At 32.2% G+C, this 13,980-nt stretch overlaps 1 protein-coding gene across 3 annotated transcripts in view; it reads left to right on the top strand.

Moving 5' to 3' along the window:
- The window catches only part of USP15 (ubiquitin specific peptidase 15), a 134,866-nt gene that overhangs the window by 86,108 nt on the left and 34,778 nt on the right, over positions 1-13,980 (top strand). For 2 of the 3 annotated variants that reach the window (XM_086400243.1, XM_086400242.1), the window contains one exon: positions 5,557-5,701. In XM_086400243.1, coding sequence (XP_086256369.1) covers positions 5,557-5,701 — 145 coding nt within the window. Of the gene's footprint in view, positions 1-1,436; positions 2,973-5,556; positions 5,702-13,980 lie in introns of those variants that run through there. The other variant, XM_086400244.1, reaches the window with a different exon arrangement.

Below are 13,980 nucleotides of genomic sequence, written 5' to 3'. Positions count from 1 at the left end.
TTTTATATTCTAAATGCTAATTATTGACATATATAAAGTCTGTTATCATTCAAATTTTTAAGAAGAGTATGAATTTCAGATGTCATTTTAGAACTAGACATGTAATCACAGACAGCATATGGTGTTTTTTTTAAAGTGTGTATCTGTGATTCAGTTGGAAGGTACAGTCAGTAAAATTGAAAAGTGTATACAAATTCTTATTTATGAAAAAAGCAATTACTTTTTCTTAAATAGCTTGGAGAAACAATTCCTTTGCTCTACCACGAATACTCAGAATCTTGGGATAAATAAAAATTACGTGACAGTGTGTGCCTTTGAATATATTGCTATAAGAAAAATGATGAAAGTCACTTGGTATTCACAATAACATCTGACATGGATATATTGCCTTGAAAATTGACATGGTTTTATAGGAAAGGCTAAAAAGAAAACTATAATTAGTCTGGTCCATTATGGAAAGAACTTTAATCCAGAGATGATTATCATCCTTTTACTTCTTGGATGTATACATTGTCACTTCTATATTAGATTTACAGTGTTTATGCTATTAAATATTTACACTGCTTGTCCAGTTCATAAATGACATCTGATTATTCTAGAGAATTAATTCAAAAATACTTGAGACTATTTGTGAAATACTCTTTTAAAAAGCACCATTAATTGACTTTATAGGTTTAATTAATGTTCCCTTAAAATTCTTATGGAGGGTGGGGCTTGATAAAATGATTCCAATTTTAACATACATCTGGATTATAAATATATAAGAATAGCCAAAATAACTTTGGAAAGGAAAAACATTGAAAATGATTAATCCTATTAAATATCACAACCTGTTATAAAGATAGAATTCAAACAACAAAGTACTGACCCAGTAATACACCTCCAGATCAATGGAATAGAAAAGACAACTCAGAAACAGACTGTTACATACAAAAGAATTTAATGTGACCAGAAAGTATCAATATTCTAGACTAATGGAGAATGGGCAGATTATCCAGGAAATGCTGTTAGAAAAATTAGATTGCTATTAAAAAGTATTAATTGTCAGATATATAAAAATTAAAAGGCAAATAAGTGGAGAAAATTCTTGCCAGAAATGGCAATGAAGGGCAAATATTCTTAATATAGCAAGCTTATAAAAACCAGCAAGGAATTTTTTCAGATGGCTAGAAAAGTGAGTAAATGATGTAGCTGGGCTGTAAAAATAAAAGAATTAAACATTTTAAATGTTCAAATTCACTAACTAGAGATAGGTAAATTAAAACCATTAACAACTCCATCTACTTCCCCCCACCTCCATCGCACTGGGAAAAGTTAAGTGATGATATATTTTCTTGTAAGGATTCTGTTTGAGTGGTTGGAATGTTAGTCCAACTTTTCTCGAAAAGAGTTTGCTATCTGTATCAAGATTTAAAACATTTATTCCTTTATTTCAGTAGTAACAAGATATGCACACTGTAGTATAATAGCGAAATATTGAAGACACTGGATATCCAAAATTTCAATGTAGTATGTTCTCTTCTATTCAAAAATGTTTATTCTCAAGCAAAAGAGTGAAAGGAATCCTCCTATAATCTGGTTTGTATTTTACATGGTATCTTTTAATTCATTAAAAGTAATTTTCTCATATGAGATAAAATATTTGTGTTTCTGCCGATTGCAGATGGCTCCCACATTTACTGTAAAAGAATTTGGTTCCATGTATTTATAGTTATTCTATACATGTTAGTTATTCTCTACATGTATTTATAGTTATTCTTTGGAGAGAGGTTTTTTGACATTGTATTGAACAATGTTATAGACTGTATTGAACATAGACTGTATTTTGACCAGAGTAGCCATATTAGTACATGTGGTCTGGTGCTTCTATTTTTGTCTTATTTCCTTCTCATTGTAAAAATATGACAGTACAATGTGATTTCAAAACCTCTGACTGGAGAAAATATTAAAAAGGGGAATTGGGAGTGGTTTCTTAAATTTAAAACATGAATAATGATTATACTCCTATGACTAGATTATGTTTTTAGCTATTTATATTTGTGTAGACACTAAAATAGTCCTTTCATATTGGAAATTTTAATAGTAAATAGTTGCTGGTACCACTTTACTTCAAAGTAAAACTTACCTTTCTTAGGTAAGGAACAAAATTTAAACATTTATGAAATGAAGAGTTTTTTTAACTTGAAAAAACTTGAATTAATGTTGTCATGTTTACCTAAACAATTATCTTACATAAAATTTACTTCTTGACTTTCTTTTCAACTTGTGGAAATAAGTAGCTGCTTAAGACTTCAGATGGAAATAGCATGATTTCTTTAATTAAAAGTATGTAAAATGGGTAGTAACATTGTTAAATTAAGTACATTTATGAAACTTCATGTATGTGGCTATATACTCCAGTGAAAGTGCATGTTAAAACCAATAGTTCTGACATACAAGTTTATATGGCATTTATTTACAAATTCAAGCTTTAAACTGATACATTATTAAGATACAAAATTTTCATTTTTAGAAATAAGAATATTTGTTATAGTAATAACAAAGTGTACTTGGAATTGTATAAGTTTAATAAAGATTAAGTTTTTATTAAAGACTAATATTATGAAGAATCAGATGCCTGAATATTGTTTTCCTTGTAGTTTTCTTATTAATTCATATAATATTCATTATATATGCCAAAATCTTTCTTTTCGCTGCATTTTCTTCTGTCTTGCTACATTTGTTTTGCTATAATACTGCCTTTAAAAATAAATATCTTCAATGTATTTATTGTCTCAACTCATGGGTTTCCACATCAGAGCACATTCTGTTTTTCTGTTAATTCATTTAAAACTCTTTCATTTGCAATGGAAATGACTTTGTGTAAGAGATTAAGCGATGAAAAGGAACTGGAACTAACGACTGCCAGAGCTAGCTAGTGATCTGGCTTTTGACAAGTTACTTGGTGGAAGCATCATTTCATTAACTGCAAAGTAAGCATAAACTTTTAAATGTATATTCATTTAAGATGATAGATTTATAATACATAATTAATATAGTATTAAAATTCTTATTAAGATTCCTGGAAAACTCATTTATTTTTGCAAAGTAGCAAACCCTATGGGATAAGGACTAGCTTACACTTTTTAGGAAAAAATAGCAGAAGTCATCATGAAAGGTATAGAAACTGTCTTTCGGGCTTAGGTTTCCATGTTCTTTGTTTAAGTGTTTAAAGAGCTGCTGGCTTTGGTATTTTCCTCAGCAGACTTTATTTGATTTAAAGAGCACAAAAGATGTGGATTTTAAGTGACCAATGAAAACAGTATTAAAATATTTTTAATTTGTTTTCATTATTATCATTGAGCATCTAGACTAGTATCTCAGTCTTTGGACAAGGTTTATTCTTATCCTGTCACTTAAACTAAAACACAGATATCCTTTAAGTATTCAGATCTTAAAAGATAAAACCAAACACTGCTTTTGCATATGAGTTTTGTATTCATTTTTCAGTAAATAGGAATCCCTGTCCCAGCAAACTCCATCCTCTTGCCACAAAGAAGAGTTGAGTTTTCAACATTTGTTTGTTATTGGGGGTAGGGAGTATCAGAATATGAATAAGCTTATAAGTGTGCTTTTAGTCTTTTCATTTGCTTGGATGTGAGTGTGGATATGGGTGTGTGTATGTGCATGAACATACATTTGGGCCTACTTTCCCTCTGTATTATGTCTTCTTTTATTATAATTTTATAGCTGATATATATATATATATATAGCATACATATATTAAATATAACAATTATATATATATATATATATATTGGTTTTCAACATGTTGAAAATGTAGACCTTTGGCCTTGATTTTAAGCGCTTCTAAAAGGGAAGAAAGAAAAACACAATTCAGTTTTTCTGTTACATATCCTAGAAGTTAGAGTCAAGAATCAGTTATTAAGTTAATATATATTGAATTGTTGACAGGTGCCTTGGACTTAGTTACTGGTAATAAAAATTATAAGGCTAGTGATCTTTGAAAGATGCTTGAACCCATTTTTTTTCCTCTAACTTTAAAACAAGTAAATAGCTACAAGTCTATGAAGCACTTTTATTTATTTTAATTGGAGGCTAATTACTTTACAATATTGTATTGGTTCTGCCACACATCAACATGAATCCGCTTTGGACCCTGCTATTTTTAAGTTTAGGGTAGATTAATTTTTTAGTATGAGAGTTGATCTTTTATTTGTAATGAATACAAAAATATTAATGGTATAATATTATGTGTATAATTATTGATTGATAGGATTTTGTGTTGGGGCATGTATGTTTACTTAAGGTTTTGTTAGAACAGACAGTAGTACAGTTCATTTAAACTGTTGTAATTATAAAGTGAGAGTATAGAAGCTACAATGAAAAGTTATTTGAAATTACAAGTAAAAACTGTTTTTGAAAAAGTAATACCAGGAATAAATTATAGCCAATTGAGATTATCAGAGTTACTGATTTACCAAGTTTATTTGTGATAGTGTGTTCTTTTGTTTGTTTTTACCAAATGACCTTGATTCTTATTTAGGTTTATCCAAAGCATTCATCATAAATAGCTTATAAGGTAACCTATTAAAAATTAAGAAGCCAGATGGGGAACACATGTATACCTGTGGTGGATTCATGTTGATGTATGGCAAAACCAATACAATATTGTAATTAACCTCCAATTAAAATAAATAAATTCATTAAAAAAAAATTAAGGAGCCATTATTTTCCACAAACGAATTTTTAACTACATATAAAAAAAAGGAATCTAGCTTATTGATTTTCTTAGTTCTTTGTAAAATTACTCTGATTCTCTAAAGGTTGAATATTACATCATTTTTTAAAGATTATTATCTATTGTACTCATCATAGTACATATTATCCTGAAGTTGTATTTATCTAGTTAAATAAACTCCTTTTATCTAACAAGCTAGAAGATTCTTTCTGTAATAATAATACTGAAATGTACTTGCTTAGAATCATTTCAGTTTTGCATACCTAATCATCCCAGATGTTTTTCTGCATTTGAATACTAGTTTTGCTGATCTAGCATAGAATACTATAAATAGAATCTTCAGTGCATCAGAATAGTGATGTCACAGAGGCCCTGGAAATCTGTGCTCTTACCTGTAACTAAAGCACAAGTCTTCCTATTTCTCTTGTTCCCACTCTATTACAATAGCAATATGTAAAATGGACATAAATGAGGTGATTTATTGCTGCGGGTGGTGTTTAAAATCTGAATTTTTCAAATTTGTTGGAGCAGTGAAGAACAGAGCAAGCTGTGAAGCTGCTCCAGTTAATTAAGGGTAGAAAGATATAATGTGGTTTGTATTGGTTGATGTGGTATATGATACAGTGATTTTGTTGATTGAATGAGGAATTAATTAAGGGGATTGTTGTGATTTGGGTTCATGTTAGAAGTACCTCAGTTAAGTACTTTATAAAAAAATTAATAACTGACCACCTATCTCAAATAGGACCCTGTTCATTATAACTGTATGATGATAATTGTGCATTATGAAAAATATTTTTTGTTTTTTCTTCCAGTGTGAAAAACTCAAATTATTGTCTCCCATCATATACCGCTTATAAGAACTATGATTATTCAGAACCTGGAAGAAACAATGAACAACCAGGCCTCTGTGGCCTAAGTAATTTGGGAAATACGTGTTTCATGAACTCAGCTTTTCAGGTAGGTCTTTCCAAACAAAGTGAAACTCCTGTGCTTTATGGAAATCATTAATACAGGAGGAATAGAGTTGGGTTTTACATGTCAGAACTTGAATATTATATAATATGTTTGAAGAGCTTTTGTTTTCATGGAAGCTTGAAGAATGCACATTTGTTTCATTCTGATGCTGGTAGTAGAATACCTTATGCTTCTCAGTTAGGTGGCATGTGATTGATTATCACATAGTAGATTAAATATAAATTCATGGGAAAATATAATTCCAATCAGAAAACCTAGGGTCTCTGAGAAGAAAAAAAAAACTAGTGAGATCTCTCCTTTACGTGAAGTCTCTTGTTTTTTAAGACATGGGTAGAAATCTCAGAAAATGCTTTTTATGGTCACCAATGTTCTACCTCTAAAAAAAAAAAAAAAAATTATTTTTAAATCTTTTTTTTTACCTTAATGTGAAATTAAGATTTTAAAAAATAAAATTTAATGAAATTTTGTATATGCATTTTAAAAAATCACTTTCCCTTAATGCTCTTTCAATTTGGGGATATAAGAGATCACTGCCCTTTTTTCCCCTTTGTCTGTTCCATAGAGCTTCCTTTTTCTTCCTATTGTCTGTACCTTCTTCCAACTTTACTTGTGAAATACTGATATCTTTGATTTAGAAGTAACAAGATCTGTATATACTTGAATATCACTGTCACTATGCATAAAATTATAGCCGGTTATTTTATTTCCCTTTTAAAATAAAATTTTGTGTTTCAAAGAGCCCAAGATAATGGTATACTATTTTGATATTTGAATTTTACCTACATTTGTCAAGTCTTTTTTTCCCCCAATTATGAATTTTATTTCTAAATCTACAGTATTCTGTTCTCTATTCAGATTTAAATACTGAATTGCCTATGCCCAGGAGGCACCCTCCAAAGATACAGATTAAACACAAATGTAGATTGAAAAGGACATACTTGTAAATCTTTTTGACTGTCTGAAAAAAGTATAGGACTCTTCTTCATTCAAAATTCTAAATAATTTATACATTCTCATTAATCCACTTGTTTCCTAAATTAACCATTGTCTTTATAGCATTCTTGAAAAATTAGAATTTAGCCATCATAACTCTTGACTAGGAGTTGACAGTTTTTTTAAGACACACACTAGGGTGTGTAAAATTGATAAATTCCAGATATCTTGGTTTAAAGGTGAGCCAGTCAATAAATTGTCTGCTCAAGCAGATATTGTGTAGGTTTAATAAACTTTTCCTTTAAACCTACTTTGATGATTAATACTGCTTATACTTTAATGTGAATCACTTTATCCAAAATTTTTTTCTAGGATCCTAGCACTAGTTAGACAATTTAATTTTAAAATATTTTGTCTTTATTTTTCGGAAGAAGAGAAAGGTAACTCATCTGAAAAGAACAAGCCAAAACTATTGTTATCCTGACAGTTTAATTTAGATAATACAGTGCATGGCTGCTGAGCTTTCTGAGATAGGGACAGGGCAGACATTGTCATTTTGTTTCTGTATCTGTTGGACTACTCTACCTAATCACTGAAAAATCATATTTAGCGCCATCTCTGGAAAATGTTTTATATATATAAACAGTGGTTATATCAGTATCAGAAAACCCTTTCTCATATCGCCAGTCACATTAATTTTTATACAACTGCTTATCCTTGCATTACCAAAATTATTTTCATTCTGGAGGCTTGATATCTTGAGGTCTTTTGGGTTTTGTTTTTGTTTTAACATTCTAGTATGGAAAACCAATCTTGGTGATTTTTCATAAGGATTAAGAATAGGACTTTTGTAAAAATTGTAGTTGCATAAGCATAAAAAATTTCAGTCCATTAGAACAAGAATTAGTGTTCATGCTAATGCCAGAGAGTCTTTGGCTTACATTCAAACTAAATTTCTTCTAAGGCAATATTACATTCTCATTTCCTGTGCCTTTGTTATAGTCTATTTAGTGTTATCCCCATATGGTTAACTCAGTTTCTCAAAAATGAATATTAAAATGAAATCTACTAATCAACTATGTTGAGCTAGATTTGGCATTTGTTGAACTTCCCTTGTGTATATTTAAGGTAAAAACTTCATTTTACTACTTTATTCTTCTGTTGAAAGCAGTTTTATTACAATAAACTGGTATACCTAATGCTGACTTCTCTTTAATATATTTCACTTTTTGTTTCATTTCAGCTGAGATACAGATGTGAGGATGAGGTTTGTTAGGGTGATAGTTTGTAATTTTCTGATAATCATAAAAGAGAAATTTTTCATGAAAATTTCAGCAAAGTATTTTAAAGAACTACTCGCATTAAAATAAAACTTTCCAAGTTGGGGAAGAGAAAAAATTAGTTTTAATTTTTGCTGCTTTTGAATTTTAATCCACATGCAGAATTCGAAAAGCTAGTACTTCAGTTTTATTTTCTTAAAGCATCTATAATTTTTAATTGCTTTAGATGTCAGCTTTGAAGTAGAAAATTCACCATTTAAGTTTCCTTGTAACTTCTGTGAAATGAAAGATAGTTCATTAACTTCAATAAATATTATAAAATAAATTTTCTACTGACAATTTGAATTGTAATATAATCTCTTATTAATTCAGTAATTCTAAAAGATATGAGTGAGCATTAGTACATCAGGCAGTATAATTGTTGACAATATCTTTAAAAACATGGGTGCAAAAGCATTGCAATTTTTTTGTGTGAGCATAGGTTATGCTTAACCCATCAGTAGCCTTGAGATAATGAAATTGATCATTTGTGATTAAAAACTAAGCAGCACAAATTTGAGTGTTATTTAATATTATCTTTGTTATTATTCAGTTTAAAAATGCTGGTACTCAAGATTTTCTCTGATTTAATGGTATGGATAAGTGTTAAATTTTTCTGATGAGTATAGTACTTCCATATAGTTTGTTTATCTAGTTAATATTTGCTAGATGTCAAACATGTGAGATACATTTAGACATATGTCCTGACCTATTAAGATTATAGCCTTGATATTGTAATTTTCAGATGTTTTGCTTTTTAACGTGAAATCTTTTTTGAATTATTACCGTGAAAACTTTAATTGTCTCCTCAGCAATTAAATAGATACAATGAAGTTGCTTTGGTTGGTTGAAGTACCCAGAGTGCTGTCTGCTTTTCTTCTATTTAATGGCCCCAGGAGCATGCTCATGGAATCCTAGGACTTTAGGAGTAGTTTAACATCTCTCCTACTAATTAGCTGTGCTACCCTGTATAAGTTATTTCTCCAACTTATTTTTCTCCTCAGGTGAGGAAAATAATATCAATAGTCCCCTTATCTTAGGAGTTTTATGGGGATTGAGTTGATGAATATAAAGTTCTTAGGATAGTGACTGGCACATCATAAATGAATAGGCATTACGTTGATATTTTATCTTTTTTTTTTACTGAAGGAGTTAAGCAGAGTGACCGGAGAAGGCAATGGCAACCCACTCCAGTACTCTTGCCTGGAGAACCCCATGGACGGAGGAGCCTTGCGGGCTACAGTCCATGGGGTCACTAAGAGTCGGACACGACTGAGCAACTTCACTTTCACTTTTCACTTTCATGCACTGGAGAAGGAAATGGCAACCCACTCCAGTATTCTTGCCTGGAGAGTCCCAGGGACGGAGGAGCCTGTTGGGCTGCCGTCTATGGGGTCGCATAGAGTCAGACACGACTGAAGCGACTTAGCAGCAGCAACAGCAGCAGCAAGTAGAGTGACTGTGGGAAAATTCTACCATCCATAGTCCCTGTGTTTATTTTTTCTCCTTTCCTACAAGTCTTATTCCGCTTTGCCTGGACCTAGCGAATGAAGGAAAAATTGAATGTACTTTTAACTTTTTTGTTGTTGTCGTTTAGTGTTATTTCAATAACGATATTTATCATCTCCATTTCTGAGCTTTGTTAACTTAGCTCTCCTAGGCATACTGACTAAGCAGGGGATATAACAGCATAGAACTTTTCATGAATAATCAGTCTGCAGGAAATTTAAAGTTCTTGAGTTCAAGCAATCTCTGGCTTCAGCCTCCTCAGTAGTTATGATTATAGGCATACATCACTGTGTTCCAGTAGCAAAATGAGTTAGCAAAGTAGTTTTTCAGTGCCCTTAATATACTACTCCATTGAGAAAATGTCTGGTTTTTAAAATTTGCATTTTTTGAGGTAATTTTAATTAGCATTAGTTGAGTAGATTTCAGGAGCACTCCAACCCTTGTCTTTTTCATTGTCAAGGCGTAGGATGCTCATGATTGGCTTCCTGGAAGAAGCAACTCTTCAGATGGATTTGAAGCAAGGGAGTGATATGGTCTTTTCCACTGGAAAGCAGCATGGCGTAAGATGGTTGTTTTCAAACTCTTTACTTGAAAGTAATAGGGCTTCTTTAAAATAGACACTAAGAAGTCATTGAAAAAAAGAGATGATAAGGACCTATTTTTTATCCTTTGTCATAAATGTCAGTTGAAATTTCAAATGTTTTTAAAGTCAGCTTTTTCCTATGGTCTGTTGGGTTAGGTAAAAAGTTATTCTGTAAATTCCAAAGAATGTTGAAAGTTTTCAAAGAATATAGAAAGTTGAAAAGTCTTTTTTTTTAAGATGTAATTAAAGAGAATGAGTAATATTACACAGAAATAACATTCTTTTAAGAAACTGGATTCTCATATAATGCAAAACTGTGAAAAAGTCACTACTAAAGCTATTATTTCTGTGTTGGAGTACTTCATAGCTTTGAACAGAACTAAGTATAATGCTTTTCTATACCTTCCTCGAGCTTTCTTTTGCATTTATTGGAAGAAATTTTTGGAAACACAGTTTAACATGAAACTTTCTAATTTTTATTCAAATTAACCAAACTTTTGATTCAATAAATGAACATAGTTTCTTTCAATCACAAAAACGAAACACCTAACCACAGAAACAAGAATTTTTTTTAAATAGTTTAAGATTTTGAAGAAAATGATAACTTCAGATAAACTGAGAGTGTGGCTGATGAAAAATTCAAATACTATTCTTATGGCAGATTTTTACCCAAGCAATTAATTAAACTCAATATATTTGAGCTCCTTCCATACTGTGTACCTAAAATTACATGGCAGACTAGCATCATAAATACGGTTTAATCGTCTTGTCAAATGGCAACTCAATCAGATCTTTCCATTTTGATAAAGGTAAAGAAATGGAAACAACCTTACTTAGAACATTCACTTTCTTATCACAGATGCCAGTGTTTTTACTTCTCCCTTGTTTGAACTAGGGAAAGGGAGACATATTTCTTCCCTTTAGAAAAAGTAAGGGGACTGGGAAAAGAGAACCTTAATGTCAGGCAGATTATTAGGGGAAAGAGTATATATATAGCATAATTCTGTAAGTATTTAGTTTTCATAACTGGGGCAGAAGCAGTATCTCTGATCGAATGCCTTGTACCTGTGTAAGTTGGCTAATGGTGATTTCTGATCATGAAAATATGCCTTTCATAACCAGTGATCTTACTTGTCTGTTCTTCACATTCTTCCAAATTAATATACACATTTCTCTATGATTAATGCTTCTGTTTCTGTTAATATAAATTTTCTTATGTTTTGTCAGTCCCTAATTCTAGAATACGAAATGACATGAGTACAGATTACAAGGAGTTGTAGATAATATTATTTCAAGGAGTTGTAGATAATAACATCTGATTTTAATACAGAATTGTTTTACATTACACTCACGAGGTAGAATTACTTGGAGTGCTAACATATAGCAGCAGTTATTAATATAATCAGACTGAATTATCTTGTACTGATTTTAATAATTATTCAAAGTACTTGTAATTGGAAACATAAGAAATGTCAGTCTTTATAATGGTAACTACTAAAACTTGCCCCATTTTAGTAGTTACCAAAGTACCCTTCTTTGCATAGTAAAGAAGCAAGAAAACAAAAAATGGTTTCAGATTTATTTGTATTACCTAAACAATCAAAAACAGTTCATTTCCTTGACGTCAAAAACTTTTTCCAAAATCCTTTTTTTTCCTTTATTAAAAATATGCATGTCACTCAACACATTATGATTGGAATGTTCTGAAGTATATCAGGTTTATGTTCTAAATTTTATAAATTGGTATTATTAGTCACTGGAAAAAATAAGCTATTGGACAGATAGAGCCTTAGAAAGCAGAAGGCCATGCTAAATATATCTTAAAGGCTTTTTATCTTTTGCCTGTTTGTCCTAATGTATGTATTTAAATTCTAGTCAGTTAATGTTATGCTGTTTTAATTACAAGAAGCCCTCTCTATTTGATTTTTTTTTTCCTACTGTCACACTTAAGATCATCTTTCCATTTCAGTTTGTGAGTAAAAATAGTTTGTGGTAATTCATGTTACCAGTGATCAACTTCATTAGTGTTTTTTCTTTGCCAATAATGGATGCTTGCTGCTGCTGCTGCTAAGTCGCTTCAGTCGTGTCCGACTCTATGTGACCCCATAGACAGCAGCCCAACAGGCTCCTCCGTCCCTGGGATTCTCCAGGCAAGAACACTGGAGTGGGTTGCCATTTCCTTCTCCAGTGCATGAAAGTGAAAAGTGAAAGTGAAGTCGCTCAGTCGTATCCGACTCTTAGCGACCCCATGGACTGCAGCCCACCAGGCGCCCCCGTCTATGGGATTTTCCAGGCAAGAGTACTGGAGTGGGGTTAGCTTAGTTCATTTTTTTTTTTTTTTTTAGTACTATCTATATGGAAACTTTTGCTTAGTGTTACCAATCACTTCTTTACAATAATTTCTAAACTATACTTGGCGAGCGAGTTGGTTACTAAAAACCATTGCTTTAATTAATAATAGTATTTAAAATAGATTACTAATTCTCATAAACTCATATTAAAATATTAAGAGCCCAGTAGTGAACCTACCAGAGAAGGCAGTGGCACCCCACTCCAGTACTCTTGCCTGGAAAATCCCATGGACGGAGGAGCCTGGAAGGCTGCAGTCCATGGGGTCGCTGAGGGTCGGACATGACTGAGCGGCTTCACTTTCACTTTTCACTTTCACGCACTGGAGAAGGAAATGGCAACCCACTCCAGTGTTCTTGCCTGGAGAATCCCAGGGACGGGGGAGCCTGTTGGGCTGCCGTCTATGGGGTCGCACAGAGTCGGACACGACTGAAGTGACTTAGTAGCAGCAGCAGCAGTGAACCTACAACCTTTGATAGTAACAGTATCCTTCTTTGCATAGTAAAGGTGGTTTTTCCTATCACTGTCATGTTCTTACTTTTCCCTTCATAGAGACCTTTGAGTTAGGGCATCTGGTATCCTTATTTCACTGAAGAGGAAATTGAGGCAAGGAAAGTTTAAGTAACTTGTCATTCACTAAGACAATTTAATGAATGAGTTAAAACTGGCTGACATTAGGATGTGTGCCAGTTTTAATTCAGACATGCTGAGATAATGTATCTTTCATAATTATACTAGTCAACTTGTAAGAAGTGCTTTTAAAATCTTTTATTTTATTGTGGTCACATATTCATAGCAACGTTTACCATTTCAACTATCTTTAAGTGTACAGTTCAGTGGTATTAAGTATATTCACATTGTTGTGCATCCATTAAAAATGTTTTTATGTTTATGCCAAATATATGGTCCCCATAATACAAAATGTTTCCATAAGGTAGTATTACTATTTTATGATTCAGACACTTTCCCTGGGAGATTATATTTGATGGTGTGTTAGAAATAATTTAAGAACTCCTTTTAGAATTGCTTTCATTCTTCTGAATATCACTGATGGATATTTCTCTTCCTTTGATGATAAAGTTGATTTTCAAAAAATGTTATTCAGAGCTTTATCTCCAGAATATTGTAGGGGATCAAGCTGTATAATTTTTTTCAAATAATAAGTGTTAAGTCATCCATTCATTGGAGAAGAAAATGACAACCCACTCCAGTATTCTTGCCTGGAGAATCCCATGCGGAGAGGAGCCTGGTGGGCTACACTCCATGGGGTCGCAAAGAGTCAGACACAACTGAAGTGACTTAGCACATCCATTCATTTACTCAGCAAATATTCACCAAAGGCTCACTAAGTGCCTTTCACTCTGGGAGACATTGACTATGCTGTGGTGAACAAAAGAGTACTATTTCCATGAATTGTAGTCTAGTAGACGGAGAAGGCAGTGGCACCCCACTCCAGTACTCTTGCCTGGAAAATCCCATGGACGGAGGAGCCTGGTGGGCTGCAGTCCGTGGGGTCGCTGGGAGTCGGATACGACAGAGCGACTTCACTTTCACTTTTCACTTTCATG

The sequence above is a fragment of the Bos grunniens genome, chromosome 5 (assembly GCF_055505025.1).
Source record: "Bos grunniens cultivar Pamir isolate PY7600 chromosome 5, Bosgru_T2T1.0, whole genome shotgun sequence".
In the NCBI taxonomy this organism is placed as follows: Eukaryota; Metazoa; Chordata; class Mammalia; order Artiodactyla; family Bovidae; genus Bos; species Bos grunniens.
This window is presented reverse-complemented; position numbering and strand designations above follow the sequence as displayed.